The 24,687-nt window shown below is 40.8% G+C and overlaps 1 protein-coding gene across 1 annotated transcript in view; it reads left to right on the plus strand.

Moving 5' to 3' along the window:
* Positions 1-24,687, plus strand: part of EML6 (EMAP like 6) — a 288,683-nt gene that overhangs the window by 106,132 nt on the left and 157,864 nt on the right. The window contains exons 4-6 of the mRNA XM_055540113.1: positions 8,650-8,718; positions 16,579-16,764; positions 20,598-20,733. Coding sequence (XP_055396088.1) covers positions 8,650-8,718; positions 16,579-16,764; positions 20,598-20,733 — 391 coding nt within the window. The remainder of the gene's footprint in view (positions 1-8,649; positions 8,719-16,578; positions 16,765-20,597; positions 20,734-24,687) is intronic.

Genomic DNA, 24,687 nt, shown 5'->3' on the forward strand with positions numbered 1-24,687 from the left:
TTAGTCATTGGGGCATAGTCTTGGATTACTGTGATATTGAATGGTTTGTCTTGAAAGCACACAGAAATCATTTTGAGATTGCACCCAAGTACTGCATTTCGGACTCTTTTGTTGACTGTGAGGCTACATTTCTTCTAAGGGATTCTTGCCCACAGTAGTAGATATAATGGTCATCTGAATTAAATTTGCCCATTCTGGTCCATTTTAGTTCACTGATTCCTAAAATGTTGATGTTCACTCTTGCCATCTCCTGTTTGACCACTTCCAATTTACCTTGATTCATGGACCTAACATTCCAGGTTCCTATGCAATATTGTTCTTTACAGCATCAGACTTTATTTCCACAACTGGGCATTGTTTTCACTTTGGCTCAGCGTCTTCATTCTTTCTGGAACTATTTCTCCGCTCTTCTCCAGTAGCATATTGGGCACCTACTAACCTGGGGAGTTCATCTTTCAGTGTCATATCTTTTTGCCTTTTCATACTGTTCATGGGGTTCTGAAGGCAAGAATATTGAAGTGGTTTGCCATTCCCTTCTCCAGTGGACCACGTTTTGTCAGAACTCTCCACCGTGACCCGTCCATCTTGGGTCTTTTTGTTCCAATTCTGCGAAAAGTGCCATTGGTAATTTAATAGAAATTGCATTGAATCTGTAGATTACCGTGGGTAGTATAGTCATTTTAACAATATTGATTATTCTAATATAAGAACGTGCTATATCTTTCCATCTGTCTGTATTAACTTTGATTTCTTTCATCAGCATCTTACAGTTTTTTGCATACTGGTCTTTTGCCTCCTTAGTGTTAGTCACTTAGCCATGTCTGACTCTTTGCGACCCCACAGACTGCGACCCGCCAGCCCCTCTGTCCATGGGATTCTCCAGGCAAGAATACTGGAGTGGATTGCCATTAGCTAGGTTTATTCCTAGGTATTTTGTTCTTTTTGATGGGATGGTAAATAGGATTGTTTCCTTAATTTCTCCTTCTGATCTTTCATTGTTAGTGTATAGGAAAGGAAAATATTTCTATGTATTAATTTTGTATCCTGCAACTTTACCGAATTCATTGATGAGATCTAGTGGTTGTAGCATCTTTAGGGTTTTCTGTATACAGTATCATGTCATCTGCAAACATGGTGGTTTTACTTTTTGTTGGTGGTTTTACTTTTTGTTTTCCAATTTGGATTCCTTTTGTTTATTTTTCTTTGAGTGCCATGGTGAGGACTTCCAAAATTATGTTGAATAAAGCTAGCGAGAGTGGACATTCTTGTCTTGTTCCTGATGTTAGAGGAAATGTGCTCAGTTTTAAACCATCGACAATGATGTTAGCATTGGGTTTGTCATATATGGCCTTTATTATGTTGAAGAAGGTTCCCTCATGTGCTTACTTTCTACAGAGTTTATTTTTTTTCTTTATCATAAATGGGTGTTGAATTTTGTAAAAAAAATTTTTCTTCATCTATTAAGATGATTGTATAGTTTTTAATCTTCAGTTTGTTAATGTGGTGTATCACACTGATCTGTGAATGTTGAAGAATCCTAGCATACTGGGCGGAGAAGGCAATGGCACCCCACTCCAGTACTCTTGCCTGGAAAATCCCGTGTATGGAGGAGCCTGGTAGGCTGCAGTCCATGGGGTCACTGAGGGTCGACACGACTGAGCGACTTCACTTTCACTTTTCACTTTCATGCGTTGGAGAAGGAAATGGCAACCCACTCCAGTGTTCTTGCCTGGAGAATCCCAGGGACAAGGGAGCCTGGTGGGCTGCCGTCTATGGGGTCGCACAGAGTCGGACATGACTGAAGCGACTTAGCAGCAGCAGCAGCAGCAGCAGCATACTGGGATAAATCCCACTTGACCGTGGTGTGTATGATCCTTTCAATGTATTGTTGGATTGAATTTGCTAGTATTTTGTTGAGGATTTTTGGATCTGTGTTCTTCAGTGATTTGTTGTTGTTCAGTCACTCAGTCATGTCTGACTCTTTGTATCCCCATGGATCGCAGGGCTCCAGGCTTCCTTGTCCTTCACTATCACCCAGAGTTTGCTCAAACTCATGTCCATTGAGTCTATGATGCCATCCAACCATCTCATCCTCTGTTGCTCCCCTCTTTTGCCTTCCATCTTTCCCAGCATCAGGGTTTTTCCAGTGAGTTGGCTCTTCACATCAGGTGGCCAAAGTATTGGAGCTTCAGCTTCAGCATCAGTCCTTCCAATGAATATTCAGGGTTGATTTCCTTTAGGATTGATTGGTTTGATCTCTTTGCTGTCCAAGGAACTCTTAAGAGTTTTCTCCGGCACAGTTTGAAAACATAAATTCTTTAGTGCTCGGCCTTCTTTATGGTCCAGTTCTCACATCCATACATGACAACTGGAAAAACCATAGTTTTGACTATATAGACCTTTGTCAGCAAAGTAATGTCTCTGCTTTTTAATATGCTGTCAAGGTTTGTCATAGCTTTCTTTTCAAGAAGCAAGCGTTTTTTCATTTCATGGCTGTGCTCATCATCCACGGTGATTTTTGGAGCCCAAGAAAATAAAATCTGTCACTGCTTCCACTTTTCCCCCTTCCTTTTGCCATGAAGTGATGGGACCGGATGCCCTGATCTTCATTTTTTGAATGTTGAGTTTTAAGCCAGCTTTTTCATTCCCCTCTTTCACCCTCATCAAGTGTCTGTTTAGTTCCTCTTCAATTTCTGCCATTAAGTGGTATCATCTGCATATCTAAAGTTGTTGATATCTCTCCCTACAATCTTGATTCCACCTTGTGATTCATCCAGCCTAGCATTTCACATAATGTACTCTGCATACAAGTTAAATAAGCCAGGTGACAATATACAGCCTTGTCGTACTCCTTTCCCAATTTTGACCAATGTGTTGTTCTGTATCTGATTCTAAGTGTTGCCCCTTGACCTGCATACAGGTTTCTCAGGAGACAGTTAAGATGGTCTGGTAGTCCCATCTCTTTAAGAATTTTTCACAGTTTGTTGTGATCCGCACAGCCAAAGGCTTTAGCATAGTCAATGAAGCAAAAGTAGGTGTTTTTCTGGAATTCATCAGTGATACTGGCCTGTAATTTTCTTTTTGTGTGATATCTTTATCTGGTTTTTGTATCAAAGTGATTCTGGCCTCATAGAATGAGCTTGGGAGTATTTCTTCCTCTGCAGTTCTTTGGGAAGAATTTCAGAAGGATAGGTGATAGTTCTTTAAATGTTTGTTGTAATTCACCTGTGAAGTCATGTGTTCCTGGACTTTTGTTTATTGTTGTTTTTTAATCACTAAGTCATGTCCAATTCTTTGCAGCTCCATGGACTGCAGCATGCCAGCCTTTCCTGTCCTTCACTATCTCCTGCAGTTTGCTCAAACTCATGTCCATTCTCCCTCTTTGTTTATTGGAAGTTCTTAAATCACAGTTTTAATTTCAGTGCTTGTGATTAGTCTGTTCATATTTTTTATTTCTTCCTGGTTCAGTCTCAAGAAGGCTTACTTTTCTAAGAATTTGTCCATTTCTTCTAGAGTGTCCATTTTATCAGCACATAGTTGCTTATAGTAGTTTCTTATGATCCCTTGTGTTTCTGTGGTGTCTGTTGTAACTTCTCCTTTTTCATTTCTAATTTTATTGATTTGAGCCTTCTCCCTTTTTTTCTTAATGAGCCTGGCTAGTCTTTGGCCATATCATCCTGAACCTGCCTCATCTCGCTTGGTCTTGGAAGCTAAGCAGGGTTGGGACTGGTTTAGTAATTGGATGGGAGTCCGGCTACAGAAATATGAATTTTGTTTTCAAAGAAGCAGCTTTTAGTTTCATTGATCTTTTATATTTTTTCTTTGTATTTCAATTATTTGCTCTGATCTGTATGATTACTTTTCTTCTACTAACTTTGGGTTTGTTTGTGCTTCTTTCTCTATTTGCTTTCGCTATAAGATTAAGTTGTTTGTTTGAAATTTTTCTTGTTTCCTGAGGTAAGATTGTTGTTGCTATTGTTTAGTCACTAAGTCATGTCTGACTCTCTCTGTGGCCCCATGGACTATAGCCTGCCTGGCTTCCCTGTCCATGGGATTTCCCAGTCAGGAGTAATGGAGTGGGTTGCTATTTCCTTCTCCAGGGGATCTTCCTGACCCAGGGATTGAACTCCTGTCTTCTGCATCACAGGTGCTTTTTATTTGTTTGTTTGTTTAAACCACTGAGGGCTTCCCAGGTAGCTCAGTGGTAAGACTACATTGTTATACATTTCCTTCTTAGAACTGCTTTGGCTGTGTCCCATAATTTTTGGATTGTTGTATTTTCTTTGGTATTTGTCTCCAGGTATTTTTTTTAATTTCCTCTTTGATTTCTTCAGTGAGCTTTTCGTTGTTTGGTAACAAAGTTTAACACAAACATTCCACATTTTGGTGTTTGTGTTTTTTATAAATTTTTTCTTGTGATTGATTTATAATTAGTCCATCTGGTCTAATGTGTCATTTAAGAACTGTGTTTCCTTATTGATTTTGTCTGGATAATCTGTATAATGATGTAACTGGGTGTTAAAGTTCTCCACTATTATTGTGTTACTGTCAATTTCTCCTTTTATGGCTGTTAGTGTTTGCCTTATATATTGAGGTACTCCTATATTGGGTGCATATATTAATATATTTATAATGTTTATATCTTGTTCTTAGATTGATCCCTTTGTCATTATGCAATGTCCTTCTTTGTCTCTTGTAACAGTCTTTATTTTTAAGTCTATTTTGTCTGATATGAATGTTACTACTCCAGCTTTCTTTTGCTTTCCATTTGTGTGAAATACCTTTCTCCATCCCCTCACTTTCAGTCTGTATGTGTCCCTAGATCTGAAGTGGGTCTTTTGTAGACAGCATATATACATATCTTGTTTTTGTATCCATTCAGCCAGTCTATATCTTTTGGTTGGAGCCTCTTTTTAAGTGTTTTGGATTTGTTTTTGTATGTCTTTCTTCCCTACCTTTTATTCTCTTGTGATTTGATGACTATCTTTAGTGTTGTGTTTGGATTGCTTTTTATTTGTGTGTATATCTATGGTGTATTTTTTTTTTATGGTGTATTTTTGATTTTCAGTTCCCATGAGATTTTAATATAGCAGTCTGTATATATATATACATATAAACACACACACACACGATTGTTTTAAGTTAGTAGTCTCTCAATTTGAAATGTATTTCCAAATCCTGCACGTTTGTTCTTTTTCATGATTGCTGGTTTGATACCAGATTTGTGTGTAGAAAATCTCCTATTTTTACTTTGTGTTTACCTTTACCACTGAGCTTTCCCATGTATAATCTTCTTGTTTCTACTTGTGGTCTTTTCTTTTTCAACTGAAGAACTTCCTTTAGCACTTGCTGTAGAACTGGTTTCGTGGTGCTGAATTCTGTTAGCCTTTGCTTCTCTGGAAAGCTTTTGATATCTCCTTTGAATCTGAATGAGAGCCTTGCTGGGTAGAATATTCTTAGTTGTAGGTTTTTCCTTTTCATCTCTTTATATTGTGCCACTCCCTTCTGCAGTTTCTGCTGAAAAATCAGGTGGTAAACCTTATGGGGATTTCATATGTATGTTGCTTGTTGCTTTTACTCTTTTTCTTTAAGTTTTGTTAATTTGATTACTGTGTGTCTCAATGTGTTCCTCCTTGGGTTTATCCTGTATGGGACTCTCTGAACTCCCTGGACTTGAATGTTTCTTTTCTCCTATTAGGGAAGTTTTTGGCTCTTAGCTCTACAAATATGCAACATTCCCTGGTAGCTCAGAGGTTAAAGCATCTGCCTGCAATGTGGGAGACCTGGGTTTGATCCCTGGGTTGGGAAGATCCCCTGGAGAAGGAAATGGCAATCCACTCCAGTATTCTTGCCTGGAGAATCCCATGGATGGAGGAGCTTGGTGGGCTACAGTCCATGGGTCGCAAAGAGTCAGACACAACTGAGTGACTTCACTTTCACTTTTCTACAAATATATTCTCAGGTTCTGTCTCTTTTCTTCTGGGACCCCTATAATGTGAATTTGGTGCATTTAATGTTCTCCCAGAAATCTCTGAGACTGTCCTCATTTCTTTTCATTCTTTTTTCTTTATTCTTTTCTGCAGCATTGATTTCCACCAGTCTGTCTTTCGTCTCATTTATTCTTCTGCCTCATTTATTCTATTATTTATTCTTTCTGGGCATTTTTCATTTCAATTATTGTATTGTTCAGCTCTGTTCTTTAAAGCTAGTCTTTATTAAATATTTCTTGTATCCTCTTAGCCTGTGCTTCCATTTTTTTTCCCTGAGATCTTAGATTATCTTTACTATCATTACTCTGCATACTTTTTCAGGTAGATTGTCTCCACTTCACTTAACTATTCTTTTGGGGTTATATCTTGTTTCTTCATCTGGAACATATTTCTCTGCCATCTCACTTTGTCTAACTTTCTCTGTTTATGGTGTCTGTTTCTCAGGCTGCAGGATTGTAGTTCCTCTTCATTCTGGTGTCTTGCCCCTCATGGATAAGGCTACTCTAGGGGCTTGTGCAGGCTTTCTGGTAGGAGGGACTAGTGCTTGTTCCCTTGTGAGTAGAGCTGGGTCTTGTCTCTCTGGTGGGCAGAACATGTCGAGGGGTGTGTTTATAGGCAGCTTTTGGCTCAGGATGGATTTAAATAGACTGTCTGCTAATAGGTGGGGCTGTCTTCCCACCCTGTTGGTTGTGTGGCCTGAGGCATCCTAGGACTGGAACCTGCAGGCTGTTGGGTGGGGCAGGTCTTGGTGCTAAAATGGCAACCAAAATAGCCTCTTCCTGGAGAGCTCATGCCAGTGAATATTCTCTGGGATCTCCACCACCAGTGTCCCTGCCCCCACAGTGAGCAACAGCCAACCCCCCTGCCTCCTGAGGAGACCCTTCCTTGACCTACCCCTAACCCTTAGATCTACCCAAGCTCCTGTGGAGTCATGGCTTTGCCCTGGGTCCCTGTGCACATGAAACCTTGTGTGCAGTCTCCAAGAGTGGAGTCTCTCTTTTCCCAGCTCTGTGGAGCTCCTGCACTCAAGCCCCACTGACCTTCAAGGCCAAGTGCTCTCAGGGCTCCTTCTCCTGATGCCAGACCACCCAGGCTGGGGTGCCTGACGTGGAGTTCAGAACTCACTCCTGTGGGAGAACCTCTGATACATTAGATTGGTCAAAAAATTTACTTGAGTTTTTCCATTAGGTATTACAGAAAACCCAAATGAACTCTTTGGCCAGTCCAATAATTGTTTTCCAGGTTGTTGGTCTCCCACCCAGCAGGTATGTGACTTGATTATATTGTGAACATGCCCCTTCTACCATCTTGTTGTGGCTTCTTCTCTGTCTTTGGTGTAGAATTTTGGGGGGTGGGTAATTTGAGTCTTTTTTGTAAGTGGTTGTTCAGCAGTTAGTTGTGATTTTGGTGTTTTCATGAGAGGAGGTGAGTTCAAGTCCTTCTCCTCTGCCGCCTTGTCTCCCATCGTATATTATAAAGTAGTTGAGTTGGGCTGCATCAATAAATGATTTTGCTCTTGTTTTGTTAATGTACTGTACACTCTCCAGTTAGGAGTAGATTGTAAAAAGTACAGTGCTGTCTAGTGAGAACTCTTTAAAGACCCAGAATGTTTTAATGAAATACCATTTTTGGAACACTGTTCTCCCAGGCTCCATAATTTGTATCACATCATTTTGCTCTTTATTACTGTTGTCAGTATGAATTATTATTGGTTGATTAGAGGCAGATGCTTTTTCAAGATTATTTTAGTGGCTAAAATACTTAATAACTAGCACTAATTTATACAATCAGTGCTTTGTAGTCTTCAAAATGAGCATACATACATTACATTATCTTAATTGACCTCACAACAGAACTGAGGTGACTCATTCATTTTTGAGAAGAGGAGGTTAAGTTTAGAGATGCTAAGACTTGCCTGAGCTCAGATAGCTTTAGGCCTCAGTGCTCTTTCTGTGGTTCATAAGTGTTCCTCTCTACCTAACCAAAGGTTCTCCTCCTTTGTCTGATTATTGGAGCAATAGCTCCTTCCTATGTGATAGCAGCCTCATTCTTTGGTTAGTCTCTGCCTCTGATGATTGGTCCTTCTTTCTATTAGAGCTTCATAGAATGTGGTCCATGGACCACCTACATCAGCATCTTCTGGGGTGTGTTTTTAAATGCATGTGTTTGACCCACTAAATTTCTACTAAATTGGTGGAATGTGGTGATCCCACTAAATCCACCCAATTTCCAATCCACTAAACCAGAATCTCTGACATGGGCCTGGGGTAATACGCACTTTAAACAATTGCCATTCTCTTTGTTTTTATTGTAACTCTATCTCAAAAGTGTTTGATTAACATTGTGGAGAACCAAAAATCTTGATAAATGATCCAAAATCATTGGTTTGTTTACCCTGGTTGGACAGAATTAAAAATGTGACAGTAGTTTGTTCTCAGTGATTATGGTTAATTATTTCTTCTCCATTCAGGCCCAAGGTAAATAGACACAAAATGATAAAATGTGTATTAGCAATTCCTGACTCATCTCCAGAGCCAAATCCTCCATTTGTGTGGGTGACCTTGTGTTCAGATTATGAGGGTAGAATCTTGGCAATTGGACAGTATCTTAAAGAAGGCAAAAACACATGAATGTGAAACTTTTTATCTTTTTTAAACAGATTTTTGATATTTCCTGGGATCCATATCAGCCAAACAGAGTGGTTAGCTGTGGAGTGAAACATATAAAGGTAAAGCAGTTATTTAAAAGAAATTTGGGTACCTCATATGAAGATAATTTGAGATGTCTATGTGTATAATTTGGTATTGAGAAACTACTCAACTTTACATTTTCCCCCTTAAATTTAGAGGCTTCTTACCTGCATCTCTGATCCTGAAGCCTGCTTACTTCAGCTGATGGGCCTCTGTTTCAGAAATGCAGTGTAACAACAATCAAGCAAAGTGCCCAGCTGGTAGCTAAGAAGGAAACTTTATATCAATTACATATTATAAAGAAGACTCAATACTCTTAGAATTGCATGTTTTAAAACAGTTCAGATTTTAAGTTCATGAATTAAGTTTTTATATTATAAATGTTTATACGTATGGCATGTCAAAATTTTTTGACGTGTTGCTATGTTCTCTTAGAAGAAAGGTGCCGTGTTATGTTGGCTATAAAAAGAAAAGGATACATAGCACAAACCTCCATGGGCCACTGACTTTTAAATGCCTCTGTTTTCCTGTGGACTAAATGGCAACCCACTCCAGTGTTCCTGCCTGGAGAATCCCAGTGACAGGGGAGCCTGATGGGCTGCCGTCTATGGGGTCACACAGAGTCGGACACGACTGAAGCGACTTAGCAGCAGCAGCAGCAGCAGCCTGTAATGCTGCTAGTGGCCCAGGACCTGCCTCTGTCTGTTTGCTTCTCTATTTTGTTACTCAGGTAGCACAGTTAACACCATCCACATCCTTTGCTCTGACATAGCAAAAATTTCTCTGGACCCCGGGATATGTCCTGGGATCTTCTGACCATAAGTTTGTAGATAATAGACAATAAAGTCCATAAATAAAAGAATATAAAGGTAGGTTGTATGCTTGAGTAGAGCATATGTTGATCTCTGCTGATATAAAAATTGTGCATTTCTGTACAATCAGAGAAGATGTCTGTATTATTCCTCCAACCAGCGCCTCCTGTTTCCCAGTTCTTTTGTTCTTCTTTTAATCTAGTTTTTCATGATCCTTTCCATTATTCCTACTTAATGCTGAAAGAGACATGATAAAATGCTCAGAAGTAACTATAACAAGAAATATGAAAGATTTAATTTAAAGACTATTATAAAGCTTTACAGGCTTCCCTCAGTTGGTAAAGAATCTGCCTGTAATGCAGGAGACCCTAGTTTAATTCCTGGGTCAGGAAGATCTGCTGGAGAAGGCATAGGCTACCCACTCCACTGTTCTTGGGCTTCCCTTGTGGCTCAGCTGGTAAAGAATCTGCCTGTAATGCAGGAGACTAGGGTTTGATCCCTGGGTTGGGAAGATGCCCTGGAGAAGAGAAAGGCTACCCACTCCAGTATTCTGGCCTGGAGAACCCTATGGACTATTACAGTCTATGGGGTCACAAAGAGTTGGGCACAACTGAGTGACTTGCACTGGCATAAAACTTTACAGAGGGATGTAAAAGAAGACTTCTGCAAATGGGGGGAGAGAACTTTGATTTTGGACATGAAGTATAAAAATTATAAATGCATTATTTATCTCCAAGTTAATATATATTTAATACAAGTTCAATTAAAATCTTTATAAACTTTATTATTATCTGATATTTCCGTTCAAGTTATTGGCGGCACTAGTGGCAAAGAACCTGCCTGCCAGTGCAGGTAGAGGTAAGAGACCCGAGCTTGATCCCTGGATTGGGACGATCCCCTGGGACGGGCATGGCAACCCACTCTAGTATTCTTGCCTGGAAAATTCCATGGACAGAGGAGCCTGGTGGGAGACCCTACAGACCTATAAGACCCTATAGACCTATAAGACCCTATAGACCCTATAGACCCTACAGACCTATAAGACCCTATAGACCCTATATAGTCCATAGGGTCACAAAGAGTCAGACGTGACTGAAGCAACATAGCATGAATAAGTTCGTCTACGAGAATAAAGAGTGAGAATAACCACAACTTTGGGATAAAAAAAGAGTAATGAAAAGTAACATGGGAGGTTCAAGAGGGAGGGGAACGTATGTGTACCTATGGCTGATTCATGTTGATGCTTGATGGAAAACAATATAATTCTGTAAAGCAACTATCCTTCAATTAAAAAATAAATTAAAAAAAAGAATATGCACTAATATTTACTAAAGTCTACTATGAAGTTTCAAAAATTAAAATAAGACTGTGGTAAAGATAGATCAGATCAGATCAGATTAGTCGCTCAGTCGTGTCCGACTCTTTGCGACCCCATGAATCGCAGCACACCAGGCCTCCCTGTCCATCACCAACTCCCGGAGTTCACTGAGACTCACGTCCATCGAGTCAGTGATGCCATCCAGCCATCTCATCCTCTGTTGTCCCCTTCTCCTCCTACCCCCAATCCCTCCCAGCATCAGAGTCTTTTCCAATGAGTCAACTCTTCACATGAGGTAGCCAAAGTACTGGAGTTTCAGCTTTAGCATCATTCCTTCCAAAGAAATCCCAGGGCTGATCTCCTTCAGAATGGACTGGTTGGATCTCCTTGCAGTCCAAGGGACTCTCAAGAGTCTTCTCCAACACCACAGTTCAAAAGCATCAATTCTTCAGTGCTCAGCCTTCTTCACAGTCCAACTCTCACATCCATACATGACCACAGGAAAAACCATAGCCTTGACTAGACGGACCTTTGTTGGCAAAGTAATGTCTCTGCTTTTGAATATGCTATCTAGGTTGGTCATAACTTTCCTTCCAAGGAGTAAGTGTCTTAATTTCATGGCTGCAGTCACCATCTGCAGTGATTTTGGAGCCCAGAAAAATAAAGTCTGACATTGTTTCCACTGTTTCCCCATCTATTTCCCATGAAGTGGTGGGATAGGATGCCATGATCTTCGTTTTCTGAATGTTGAGCTTTAAGCCAACTTTTTCACTCTCCACTTTCACTTTCATCAAGAGGCTTTTCAGTTCCTCTTCACTTTCTGCCATAAGATAGATAAACACCAACAAAAAAGAAACTAAACTGAGAAATAGACCTTAATATGAATGACAGTTTAGGGTATGATAACTATCTCTGACAAATGGGCACTAGAACAGTTTATTATTCTTGTTGTATGTCATTACTTCATAGCATATACTTGAATAAACTATTTGTGAATTAAAGAGTTAAATGTTTAAAAAACTATAAAATAACTAGAGGAATGTATAAGTAAATATTTAATTTCTTTCCAGTTGGAGAAAGGTATTTTTAAATATAAAAGTAAATAAACCATAAAGGTATTTGACAAAAATAACCAATAAATGGAGAAGGCAATGGCAACTCACTCCAGTACGCTTGCCTGGAAAATCCCGTGGATGGAGGAGCCTGGTGGGCTGCAGTCCATGGGGTCGCTAAGAGTCAGACACAACATGGTAAGAAATGGAAGGGAGTTTTATTCAAGTCAAGCTGAGGACTAGCCCCGGAGTGCAGTCTCCACCAAGGAAGAAAGCATTCTGGAGAAACATAGTTTTCAATACACCTTTATATTGTGTTGAAACAAAGAACATACATACACCAAACATGACAGTTATTTTCCTTCAAGGTTTCAACAGAGATGTGGGCTTCCTAGGTGGCTCAGATGGTAAAGAATACGCCTGCAATGGAGGAGAATGTGTTTGATCCCTATGGGGTGGGGAAGATCCTCTGAAGAAGGGAATGGCTACCCACTCACCAGTATTCTTGCCTGGAGAATTCCATGAACAGAGGAGACTGGCAGGCTACAATCCATGGGGATGCAAAGAGCTGGACACAACTGAGCAACTAACACTGTCACTTCACTGTTCATAATTTCAGATCAGTCATACACAGAGGCAGCATGACCTTCGCATCTGGGAGGGAACCTTGTCTTCGAAGGAGCAGTAGCATGGGCATCATGGAGGGGATGCGTTCGTTCCTACCTTCAAAAAGGCATTCTCTACCTCTGGATGATGCATTCTTTAATGGTTAAAGCAGATGTCCAATGTGTGTTTGACAAGCCACAAGTCAAGCTGTTCTAGTTCACATAAAGTTCAGGCCAAATCAGGGATAAGCCAGAATGGCTTCTCCATACCCTTATAGGTGAAAGTCTCTTGTATCAGAGAATAATATGATAGGTTCAACTATATAAATATTAAAACATTTTGTTTACCTTCCTGCTACCCTCAAGAAACAAACAGGCAGATCACAAGCTAGAAGAGTATAAGCAACAAGCGTAGAGTGTTGACTTGTTCTTGAAATGTAAAGACCTCTAGCAAATCTACAGAATGGACAAAGAGTGGCAAAAGTATTTGTTTTTATCGATTGTCTGCTAATAGACACTTGAAAATATTAAATCTCATCCATAACTAAGGAATAGACACTTTAAAATAGCAGTGTTTTTAATCAAGATGATCTGGTATCGAGAAAGATTTGGGGAATGAACCCTCTCAAACCTTGCTGATGGAAGCATAAGTGAGTATGGTCTTTCAGTCTAGAAATTTGGCAATGCCTGTCAATTGCCTTAGAAATGTTGACACCCTTCGAAACAGTTTCATCCCAGTTTTACTATGTGTGCCACCAAAGTAAAGACTGCAAATAATTTTATATCCTGTAATTTAACCCAAGGAAATAATTAGGAGTGTGAACCAAGCACTGGTTCATTACTAAATAACTTATCAATAGCGAATAAAACTAAAGACTTGAAACCCTCTGCCTCCAGGCAGTTAAATAAAATTTGGTATATCCATATGAAGAAATACTGTGCAATCATTATAAGTCATGTTTTAGAGGACTGCTTAATGTTATTTAAGGACATATTTAAGATCTATGAACAGTCTACCTCTGAGTGGGATAAATTTGTGGCTTTGATATTTTTACTTAAAAAATATTTTTTTTGTGTAGGAAATAAATTGAAAGGCTCTCCCAAAATATTAAACAGTTATCTTTGAGTAGTGAATTGATGGTTTTTAAATTTTCCCTGTATTTTAAAATTATTTTACAATAACATACATTTCTTCCAATATAAGGAAAAAGTATTGAAAAAGCAGGGGACAAAAAGATGAGTGTACAGGTCCTACTATTCAAAGCTATCACATGTCCTTGCTGCTGCTGTTGCTGCTAAGTCGCTTCAGTCGTGTCTGACTCTGTGCGACCCCATGAACTGCAGCCTACCAGGCTCGTCCATCCATGGGATTTTCCAGGCAACAGTACTGGAGTAGGGTGCCATTGCCTTCTCCCATCACATGTCCTTAGGGCTTCATAAATACTTTATAATCCTTGTGCAGAGAGCTGATTTTTGTTAAAGCAAAAAAGTGCCTTTATTTCAGCAAACAACTTTTTGGCCAACTCAATAAAATCCTTTTTCTTTTTGCAATCCCTAGTGTTTGGCGAACAGGCAAATTACAATTACCTGAAACAAATGCTTGAAAAACAGTAGCAGTTGAGCATCAACTGCTTCATTGGTTTTACAGGAAACGAATCTACCAGGTTTGTTGGATATTATTGCTTTTGCTCCATTCTCTAGTCGCAGGCAGAAGGGACCTTAGGGATTACTGAGGGCCAGATGAGCTCCCAGGTACCTGCCAATTCTAACAGAATTTGCATTACAATCTGTGAGTGGAGATTGGAGAAGATAAACAGTGTCTTTTCATTTAGTGTGAATTTAATGGGGTGTTGCTACACTAATAATCTGTCACATTTTCCAAACATGTAGTGCTTCTCAAAAAGAGATAGCATCTCAGACTTGCTATTTTCTGCAGAAAATTTCATACCTGTCTTGGTATTACAGTTATGTATGTCTTTTTAGAGAATTATTTGATCATCTGGAATGTTTCATGTTGACATTATACTATCTGACTGGGTGATTTCATCAGAAAAATCTTTGTGTCTGAGGAAACCAGTCTCTTTGTGTGTGTGTGGTTGTCCATCTAGAAATATTTCAGTAACTTGGACCAAAGTGCACATCCCAAGTCAAAGGGATAATAATTACCAAATAGTTACTCTCCTTTTAGTTTTCGTGCATGGGGACACAGAACAAAAAACGTCTGCCTTAAGTATCACCCGTGGAAGGGCAGGGTCTTTGGCATGTATGTATGTACAACCAATAGTTGTTCATGTCTCATAGTTTGTTCAGGCTCAAGGTTAATACTTATGTGCTTTCCCAAAGCATATACCTATCTGTCCCTAGATTGTTCGCAGTTTTTCCATGTATACTTCAGTGCCTTTTGGTAAAAATATTAATAGCCAAAGAAACAAATTCCCAGAGTTGACATTTAATGGAAAAGAATCTTGTGTTTGTTTTTTTTTAAATGATTGCGCACCTGCCTCTCATCCTCTCAAGAGCCACCACCTACACAGTTGCCTGAGTCCTGGCCCTCCTGGGTGGTGAAGCCATCTAGAACTGCTTCCCCGAATTCCCGTCTACTCTGAGAGGACCATTATTTTTCCTCTTCTGCAAGCACAGATGTTAAGGTTGCCTCTGATTTTTCCTCACACATTTCCTGTCACCTCCATGTAACTAACCCTCCTCTCCTAAACCACCATGCAGTGTCTTCCTCACCACCGATTCAAATCCTATTCTTGCTCTTTCCAGAGAATTCTGGTTCTCTGTCTTAGAATTTCCTTACCACTTGTCAGAATATGCTGCTTTAAAATGATCTTTTTTTTTTATTTTGTATGTATCTTCTTTATTATATTTAAAGTTCTCAAGACAAATATTTCAATATTTTCTCGTGTATAACTCCTATTGAACCTTTGGCAAGTCACTTATGCCTTCTTTCTTTCTCTTCCAAATGAGTGTAATAATAATATCTGTCTTAGCCTATTTGTGAGGCTATTATGAAGATAAAATAACTAAACATGTGTAAAGAGGCTTTATAAATTGTGAGGCTAAGTATGTACATCGCAGTAAAGTTACACCAGGTCACATACTGAAAAAAAACTGTGTCAAAGTGAAATATTTAATTTCTGCATGACCATAGAAGTCTTCCTGCTACCATTTATAAAGTAGCTCAGCCTTTGTGCTTATGGTTGTCTACATAATAAATTATGCAGCTAAAACTGAAAAACCTAGTCAATTATTTGACTATATGAAATATATTTAGAAACATATTTCTGAGTCATGTTTCTACTTGAAAATTTATATCATTTTAATTAGAAATTATTTCTAAAAACACACACACGCACATATATATATATATACCAAAAAATACCTAGAAGATACACTGACATGTTGCGATGTTGGGAATAATGTCAATTTCCCTCTTTTACTTTTCTCTCTTTCTAAATTTCTCTATGATAAACCTACTCTAGTGCTTTAATTTGGCAAGAAATTAAACAAAAGCATAATTCATCCATTTTATCCCAATTCTGAGAATATTGGCATTTTGTATTAAATGAACACTAAACATTCGCAAAGAGTGGGACAGGACTGAGCAACTGAACTGAACTGAAACATTTAGCAACGTTTTGGAATTTGGGGACTTTGAAAGTTTAAAAAGTACTGTTAGCAATTTTTTTTTACTGCCAGTAGTTGGCTAAAATGTTCTACAATTTCTACTGTTGTAGCAAAACAAGTTAAATTATGTATATCTATTATGTGTGTGCTAAGTCACTTCAGTTGTGTCTGACTCTTTGTGACCCTATGGACCATAGCCCACCAGGCTCCTCTGTCCATGGGGATTCTCCAGGCAAGAATACTGGAGTGGGTTGTCATTACTTTCTCCAGGGGATCTTCCCAACCCAGGGATCGAACCTGTGTTTCTTACGTCTCCTGCATTGGCAGGCAGGTTCTTTACCACTTGAGAAGCCTGTATATCTATTATAGTTCAGCTATAGAAAATTATATAAAATGTATTGAAACATTACCCAATGATACCAATAGTGAGAAGCATCAGAATACTCTGTTTTTGGATTATTTATCACTTATGTTCTAGTTTTGGACGCTATGTGGAAATGCCCTGACTGCAAAAAGAGGAATATTTGGCAAAACTGGGGATCTTCAGACCATCCTTTGCCTTGCATGTGCCAAAGAAGACATCACCTACTCTGGTGCTTTAAATGGCGACATCTATGTCTGGAAAGGGCTCAACTTGGTCCGCACCATTCAAGGAGCACATAGTGTAAGTATTCCTGTATGGAAATTTGTGGATTACTTATTAAATAAGTTAATGTCACAAATTTCTGTTTTTTTCCCCTGTTGCTTTAGTATTCGCTAATTCTGAATACGCAGTAGTCATGAAAGATTTCCCTAATTATTTTTGTTCACTTAGAAGAATTTAATATTTCAAAAGCATGATAACGTAATTAGCCTTTACCTCTATGAATTGGCTGATTAGTGTAATTTATCAGCAGCAGTTTCACAGAAACTAGAAGTATTTCATTGTCAGTTTCATCTTCTAGACTAGCACTTCTCAAACTTTTACATGTTTACGAATCTCCTGGAGATCTTGTTAAAATACATACGGTGACTCAGTGGATCTGGAATGATGTCACTGCTGCTGGCCTGTGGCCAACATGCTGGAGACAACTATTATTTTTATACTGGTTAGAAAGGTAGATTTGCCTCACTCTGAGTGAGGGACTGTCACGTCCACATCCATGCCACAAGTTCTTAAAATGCAAACAGAAACCACTGATAAATTCTTTTGATGGCCTGCTCTGTAAGAACAAGGACAAACTTAATACTGAAACACTACGCTCAATTTTGACATATAGTAAAGTAGTTGATACCACCCTTATGGCAGAAAGTGAAGAGGAACTCAAAAGCCTCTTGATGAAAGTGAAAGAGGAGAGTGAAAAAGTTGGCTTAAAGCTCAACATTCAGAAAATGAAGATCATGGCATCTGGTCCCATCACTTCATGGGAAATAAATGGGGAAACAGTGGAAACAGTGTCAGACTTTATTTTTTTGCGCTCCAAAATCACTGCAGATGGTGACTGCAGCCATGAAATTAAAAGATGCTTACTCCTTGGAAGGAAAGTTATGACCAACCTAGATAGCATATTCAAAAGCAGAGACATTACTTTGCCAACAAAGGTCCGTCTAGTCAAGGCTATGGTTTTTCCAGTGGTCATGTATGGATGTGAGAGTTGGACTGTGAAGAAAGCTGAGTGCCGAAGAATTGATGTTTTTGAACTGTGGTGTTGGAGAAGACTCTTGAGAGTCCCTTGGACTGCAAGGAGATCCAACCAGTCCATTCTGAAGGAGATCAGCCCTGGGATTTCTTTAGAAGGAATGATGCTGAAGCTGAAACTCCAGTACTTTGGCCACCTCATGCGAAGAGTTGACTCATTGGAAAAGACTCTGATGCTGGGACGGATTGGTGGCAGGAGGCGAAGGGGATGACAGAGGATGAGATGGCTGAATGGCATCACTGACTCGATGGACTTAAGTTTGAGTGAACTCCAGGAGTTTGTGATAGACAGGGAGGCCTGGCGTGCTGTGATTCATGGGGTCGCAAAGAGTCGGACACAACTGAGCAACTGAACTGAACTGAACTGACTAAAAGTAGTTTCATTGCTGTATCTACAGATGATAGTGTGGAAATGCCCCGAAAAATGGGGAGATGATGTGAAAGGTAAAGTCTGTTGTAATAAGTGGAAATTTGGTAAAATAATGTCAGAAACTCAGCAGACCTTTAACTTATTGCCTCCAAATTGATGCTGTATTACTGTGAACATGAAAACAAGTTTAAGGAACTCTTAGCAAGGAACTATGAAATTTTAGACCTTTCTCATATGTTGAACAGAGAAGGCAATGGTACCCCACTCCAGTACTCTTGCCTGGAGAATCCCATGGATGGAGGAGCCTGGTAGGCTGCAGTCCATGGGGTCGCAAAGAGTTGGACTCAACTGGGCGACTTCACTTTCACTTTTCACTTTCATGCATTGGGGAAGGAAATGGCAACCCACTCCAGTATTCTTGCCTGGAGAATCCCAGGGATGGGGGAGCCTGGTGGGCTGCTGTCTATGGGGTCGCACAGAGTCAGACACCACTGAAGCGACTTAGCAGCAGCAGCAGCATATGTTGAAGACCAATTTTCTTGGCTTTGCTAATTATGAAACAGCTCTTGAAACAATTAAAAGGTAAATATTGGTCCTCATTCATAAAGAACCTGCCTTAGTAACCTGGTTTCTCTTTACACTGGATATTATGTCCACATTATACTCTTGTAGCACATTTTCCCATAAAAAAGCAGCTTTAAGTTCTTAAACCATATCAGATGTGAAAAGCATCTTCAGCTGATGCTTAACAAGCTAACATAAGAGTAACTTATGCTTTCATTTCGGAGAAGGCAATGGCACCCCACTCCAGTACTCTTGCCTGGAAAATCCCATGGACGGAGGAGCCTGGTAGGCTGCAGTCCATGGGGTCGCTAAGAGTCAGACATGACTGAGCGGCTTCACTTTCACTTTTCCGTTTCATGCATTGGAGAAGGAAATGGCAACCCACTCCAGTGTTCTTGCCTGGAGAATCCCAGGGACGGGGGAGCCTGGTGGGAGGCCGTCTGTGGGGTCACACAAAGTCGGACACGACTGAAGTGGCTTAGCAGCAGCAGCAGCATGCTTTCATTTACGCTCAGGTAGTGCCTACTTGTGGAGAAGACAATGGCAACCCACTCCAGTACTCTTGCCTGGAAAATCCCATGGATGGAGGAGCCTGGTAGGCTACAGTCCATGGGGTTGATAAGAGTCAGACACGACTGGGAGACTTCAGTTTCACTTTTCACTTTCATGCATTGGAGAAGGAAATGGCAACCCACTCCAGTGTTCTTGCCTGGAGAATCCCAGGGACGGGGGAGCCTGGTGGGAGGCCGTCTGTGGGGTCACACAAAGTCGGACACGACTGAAGTGGCTTAGCAGCAGCAGCAGCATGCTTTCATTTACGCTCAGGTAGTGCCTACTTGTGGAGAAGACAATGGCAACCCACTCCAGTACTCTTGCCTGGAAAATCCCATGGATGGAGGAGCCTGGTAGGCTACAGTCCATGGGGTTGATAAGAGTCAGACACGACTGGGAGACTTCAGTTTCACTTTTCACTTTCATGCATTGGAGGAGGAAATGGCAACCCACTCCAGTGTTCTTGCCTGGAGAATCCCAGGGACGGTGGGGCCTGGTGGGCTGCCGTCTATGGGGTCGCACAGAGTCGGACACAACTGAAGCGACTTAGCAGCAGCAGCAGCAGCAGCAGCAGCAGCAGTGCCTACTTGAACCCATTGGGATGCACTTCTTCTGTTGTACCTATAGAAGTGTTTGTGTTCCTAGCCCACATATCTTTACTTGTTTTGGGAAGGAATTTGATAGCTCAGTTGGTAAAGAATCTGCCTGCAATGCAGGAGACCCTGATTTGATTCCTGGGTCGGGAAGATCCCCTGGAGAAGGGATAGGCTATCCACTCCAATGTTCTTGGGTTTCCCATATGGCTCAGCTGGTAAAGAATCTGCCCACAATACAGGAGACCTGGTATTCGATCCCTGGGTTGGGAAGATCCCCTGGAGAAGGGAAAGGCTACTCACTCCAGTATTCTGGCCTGGAGAATTCCATGAACTGTATAGTCCATGGGGTTGCAAAGAGTCAGACACGACTGAGCAACTTTGACTTATATGAAACACCTCCACCACTGTCTTTATAATGATCAGTTGTCACAGAAAGAAATTTATTATTTCTGTATCTGCTTCAGCCAAGGAATTCTTGAAAACTTTTTTACAATCCATCATTTGTTTAATCATGGCAAAGGAGCACTTGAACTAGTTTGCTTTGCTGGTTATTATGAATTTTTAATCTAGCTAAAATGGATGTTACAAATGGCTACTTGTTCTATTACCAGGATTTCAATAGAGAACAGGGAATTTGTCTTCATTTTTGTTTTGTTTTTGTCTTATATTTTAATTATCAAGATCCAACTATAATGACTATTTAGAATGATTGCAGCATTATGTGCCTTAATCAACAGGCTGGAATCTTCAGCATGTATGCTTGTGAAGAAGGCTTTGCTACTGGTGGACGAGATGGATGTATACGATTATGGGATACTGATTTCAAACCAATAACCAAAATTGATCTCAGGGAGACAGAACAAGGATATAAAGGTAATGCATGCATTGATACTTACTGATGGCTCTTATTAAAGTGTTAAATACAGTGTGGAAATATGTATTTATATTTCTCTTATCCCATGTTATTCCATTAAGGATTTAAGACAGTTTACATAAATGTAATGAATACAAGATAGAAAATATGTTGAAAGTAAATGGATACCTCTTTTCCTAATTTTCACAAAGGTATCTGTAGGTACTACCCGTGGTCCTGCTGCAAAAAGATAAAACAGTGTAATGGTAAAAAATACCAAGTGGTGTCCCGGGAGTTGGGACTTTAAGTTATAAAACTGGGAATTTGTGAACAAGTTAGTGACCCTAAATGTAACTACATGCAGCCTCTGAGAAATAAATAAAAAGGAAAAACAAGAGAAATTATTTTTTAAAAATAGCTTTAGTGGAATAGCTACCATAGTAGTAGGAGCGTGGGCATGAGCTCAGAGTCAGGGGGCTTAGGTTCAAATCCAAGTTTTACCCATGATAGATTTGAGACCTTGGTCAAATTTCTTAACATCATTGGGCCTCAGTTTCTTTATCTGCAAAATGAGCATAATACCAGCACCAACTTCATAGAGTTATGAGGATCAAACACACTTGCAAAGTGCTTAGAGTAAGTCATTGTGCATAGTCAGCACTCAGTAAATGTTGGCTATTGTTACAGTATGTTAAGTATATGAAGTCGCTCAGTTGTGTCCGACTCTTCGCTACCCCGTGGACTGTAGCCCACCAGGCTCCTCTGTCCATGGGATTTTCCAGGCAAGAATACTGGAGTGTGGGTTGCCATTTCCTTCTCCAGGGAATCTTCCCAACCCAGGGATCGAACCCAGGTCTCCCACATTGCAGGCAGATGCTTTAACCTCTGTGCCACCAGGGAAGTATGTTAAGTATGTATACCAGAAAATGCAAAGCAGTTTATATACATCTTTTAAAATTCTCATGATAGACTCATTATCTCATTTTTCATAGAAAGAATTTGGGACTGAGAGATTAAAGTAAAAAATATAAATATGAAAGGTAAGATGAAGTCACAAATGATGTTAATCCACTGAACTCATGTGGGAGCTCTGTTCACATGGTGGGCCAGGTGTGAACTGGCCCACTCTGTTCTCCAGGTGGGCCTCAGATGGCTTGTGGCCCCTGTGGCCAGCACTCAGGGAGGGGTGATTAGTATTGTGAGTTGTGGCATCAGCAAGATGGAAACTTACTCATTGCCCAGATGAAGGGGAATTACTCCCAGTGCTGAGATGGGGGAGAAAGTCCTGAGAATCTTCCTAGAGGGGGCTCTGTGACATGAGACCCAACATCCTCAAAAAGCCTGAAGTGAACTAATACTCACCTGGTTGTTTTTCATGAAGCCCATCTTATGTTGGCTGATGGCTGTGTAGCCACAGAGGTTCTTCCATAGGCCAAATGGTGTGGCCATTCTCAGAGCTCTCTGCTGGCCTGGGGTAGATTCCAGAGGACTGAGAGAAGAATGCATGGGTCGCTATGCTTCAGCCATCATCCTTAAATAATGTTGTTTTCAACCAAACTTTCTTAAAAACTGAGCAACAGGGAAGTGAGCTAGTCATTGTACTTCCTATATGTGCCCAGAGTCCAGATTCTTTAAATATCTATGAAATACAAACACACACACAAAAATGTGTTTGCAGTCAGCTCACCTGGAGATTGGATTGCTATTCTCTTGCTCAGGATCCTGATGTGGATACTTTCCTGAGTACAAGATCCTGGGGTCAATACAGGAGGTTGTAGAATTTAGTGGCCACTTTATTGCATGGATGAGGAGACAGTCAAGGCCCTTGAGTTCTCTGCTGGAGAGCATAGGCCAAGGAAACTTTATCCCAAAAAGTACTTCCGGCAGACATAAGCAAGTAAGTGCCCATAAGAGCAATGTTAACAATGCTAGTAAGAAAGAAAGAGAGGTCACTCAGTCGTGTCTGACTCTTTGTGACCCCATGGACTGTACAGTCCATGGAATTCTCCAGGCCAGAATACTGGAGTGGGTAGCCTTTCCCTTCTCCAGGGGATCTTCCCAACCCAGGGATCAAACCCAGGTCTCCTGCATTGCAGGCGGATTCTTTACCACCTGAGCCACAAGGGAAGCCAGAAATAATGATTCCTTTTTGGCAATCACTTTAGCCAGCTCATCCAGAAGTTTTATCACATAATTAAAGTGTAAATTTTAGTGTGGGGATCAGGGCAGAAGCCATATTTACCCTGCTATGCTTTTCTACCTGATACCCAGTCCCTGACTTCGGGCTCCCAAAGGAGATTTCAGGAGCTGGTTCAGCACAAGCATCTGTATAGCTGGGGGTTTGTATTGACTGCCAACCCCGTGGTCAGCTCCTGTCCCCAGAGTCAAAGGAAGATGGGTCAGGGACACTTGCTACTTTCTTTCAGTCTCAGCTGATTTCCATACATACTCGCTTGGCCAAGATCAAAGCTGATGCAGGTGGTGCACAGGGCACAGAAGGCCCTTCAGCAGGCCTGCACCTCACAGGTGGGGCCTGTGGGGCCTGGACTTACAGCTGATCGGGGCGGGGGGTGGGGGTGGGGACCAGCATGTGTTTTTAGGTGGATAACCAGAGGGACAATAGCCTGTATTTCAGGAAAAGCAATGGACTGTGTTTTTAAAGGATTGTATAGACCACACTGCAGTTTGGGCCCAAGGGAGCCATGAGAATGGGTGCCATTTTCCTGCCACCTTAATTTTTCTAATTGTAGCTCATTACTGATACTCTAATTTACTTCATGTTTTACTTTAAATGAATGTTAATGCATTTCTTTTCCTTTATTTTACTTCTCCCCATAGGCAGTTAAAATCCATGAAATTATGGTTTTAATATATTTTATTTATATATATATTTTTACTTGTTTAAGTCCTAGACATTGAAATACCCAATTTTGTCCATGTAGCATCCTCACTATCAGTGATGCCTTTGCCTGTCGCACGTTTGGCAGCACTCTAACAGGAGCGCATTATGTGCTTTCAAACTCCCTAAGAATTGCTGGCATTTATTCCTGCCCTTAGCATAAAGCAGAATAAGTGTCTAGAGTCAAACTAATGAGAGGCTCCTGGTTGAAGTGTTGGTAACAACCCCAAATCTGGCTCACTCTTCACTCTCAGCGCATCTAGTTCTTGAGCCTGTGTGGACAGGCCCTTGCAGGGGAAACCTGCCATGACCCTGAATCACCTTAGGGACCCCCTCTTGCCTTCAGGTGGGCCTTGGTGCCATCATCACACTGAAGCAGGGCAGGGGGCTGTCGAGTTCAGAAACTGCTTTGCATATCTCAGAACAAGAAGAGTCTCAGAACAGGCCCTCCATGCTGTTCCCTGAGGCGGTTGCCAGGGCCACCCTGTACTGGGGCACACTCTAAGGCATCTGAAGGTTTGAGTGAGGCCAGAGTGAGATGGGAGACCCAGCACAAGAGTAAGGATTAAAATATGGAGGATTTGAGGTGAGGATTAAAAGTAGTTGAATGTATACAGTTTTCTGGTCCAGTTTCAACCAGTCAATATAATACATGCCCTTGGCGCTCTGAGCATTTGCGGACAGTGTGGGTGAAAGGGGAGTGAAGAAAAGAGGGTGGGGAGAGGGAAATAAGAGGGAGAAAGAATGGACAGAACTTTGGAGGTACTTTGTCTCACACTTTCCTGCCCTATGCCCCTCAGCAATTACCCTCATAAGAGGTCTTGACTTTTCCTCCACCTTCAGGCTCGGCTTCAAAATGGAAACAAAGAGCCATTTGAAAGCAGTGAATTCTAGTAGAGCAGTGTTTCTTGTTTAATCAGCATGCCAGGCTTCCCTTCCTTCACAATTTCCCGCAGTTTGCTCAAACTCCATGTCCATTGAATCGATGATGCCATCCAACCATCTCATCCTCTGTCACCCCCTTCTCCTCTTGCCCTCAATCTTTGCCAGCATCAGGGTCTTTTCCAGTGAGTTG

This window comes from Bubalus kerabau, chromosome 11, assembly GCF_029407905.1.
Source record: "Bubalus kerabau isolate K-KA32 ecotype Philippines breed swamp buffalo chromosome 11, PCC_UOA_SB_1v2, whole genome shotgun sequence".
Lineage (NCBI taxonomy): Eukaryota > Metazoa > Chordata > Mammalia > Artiodactyla > Bovidae > Bubalus > Bubalus kerabau.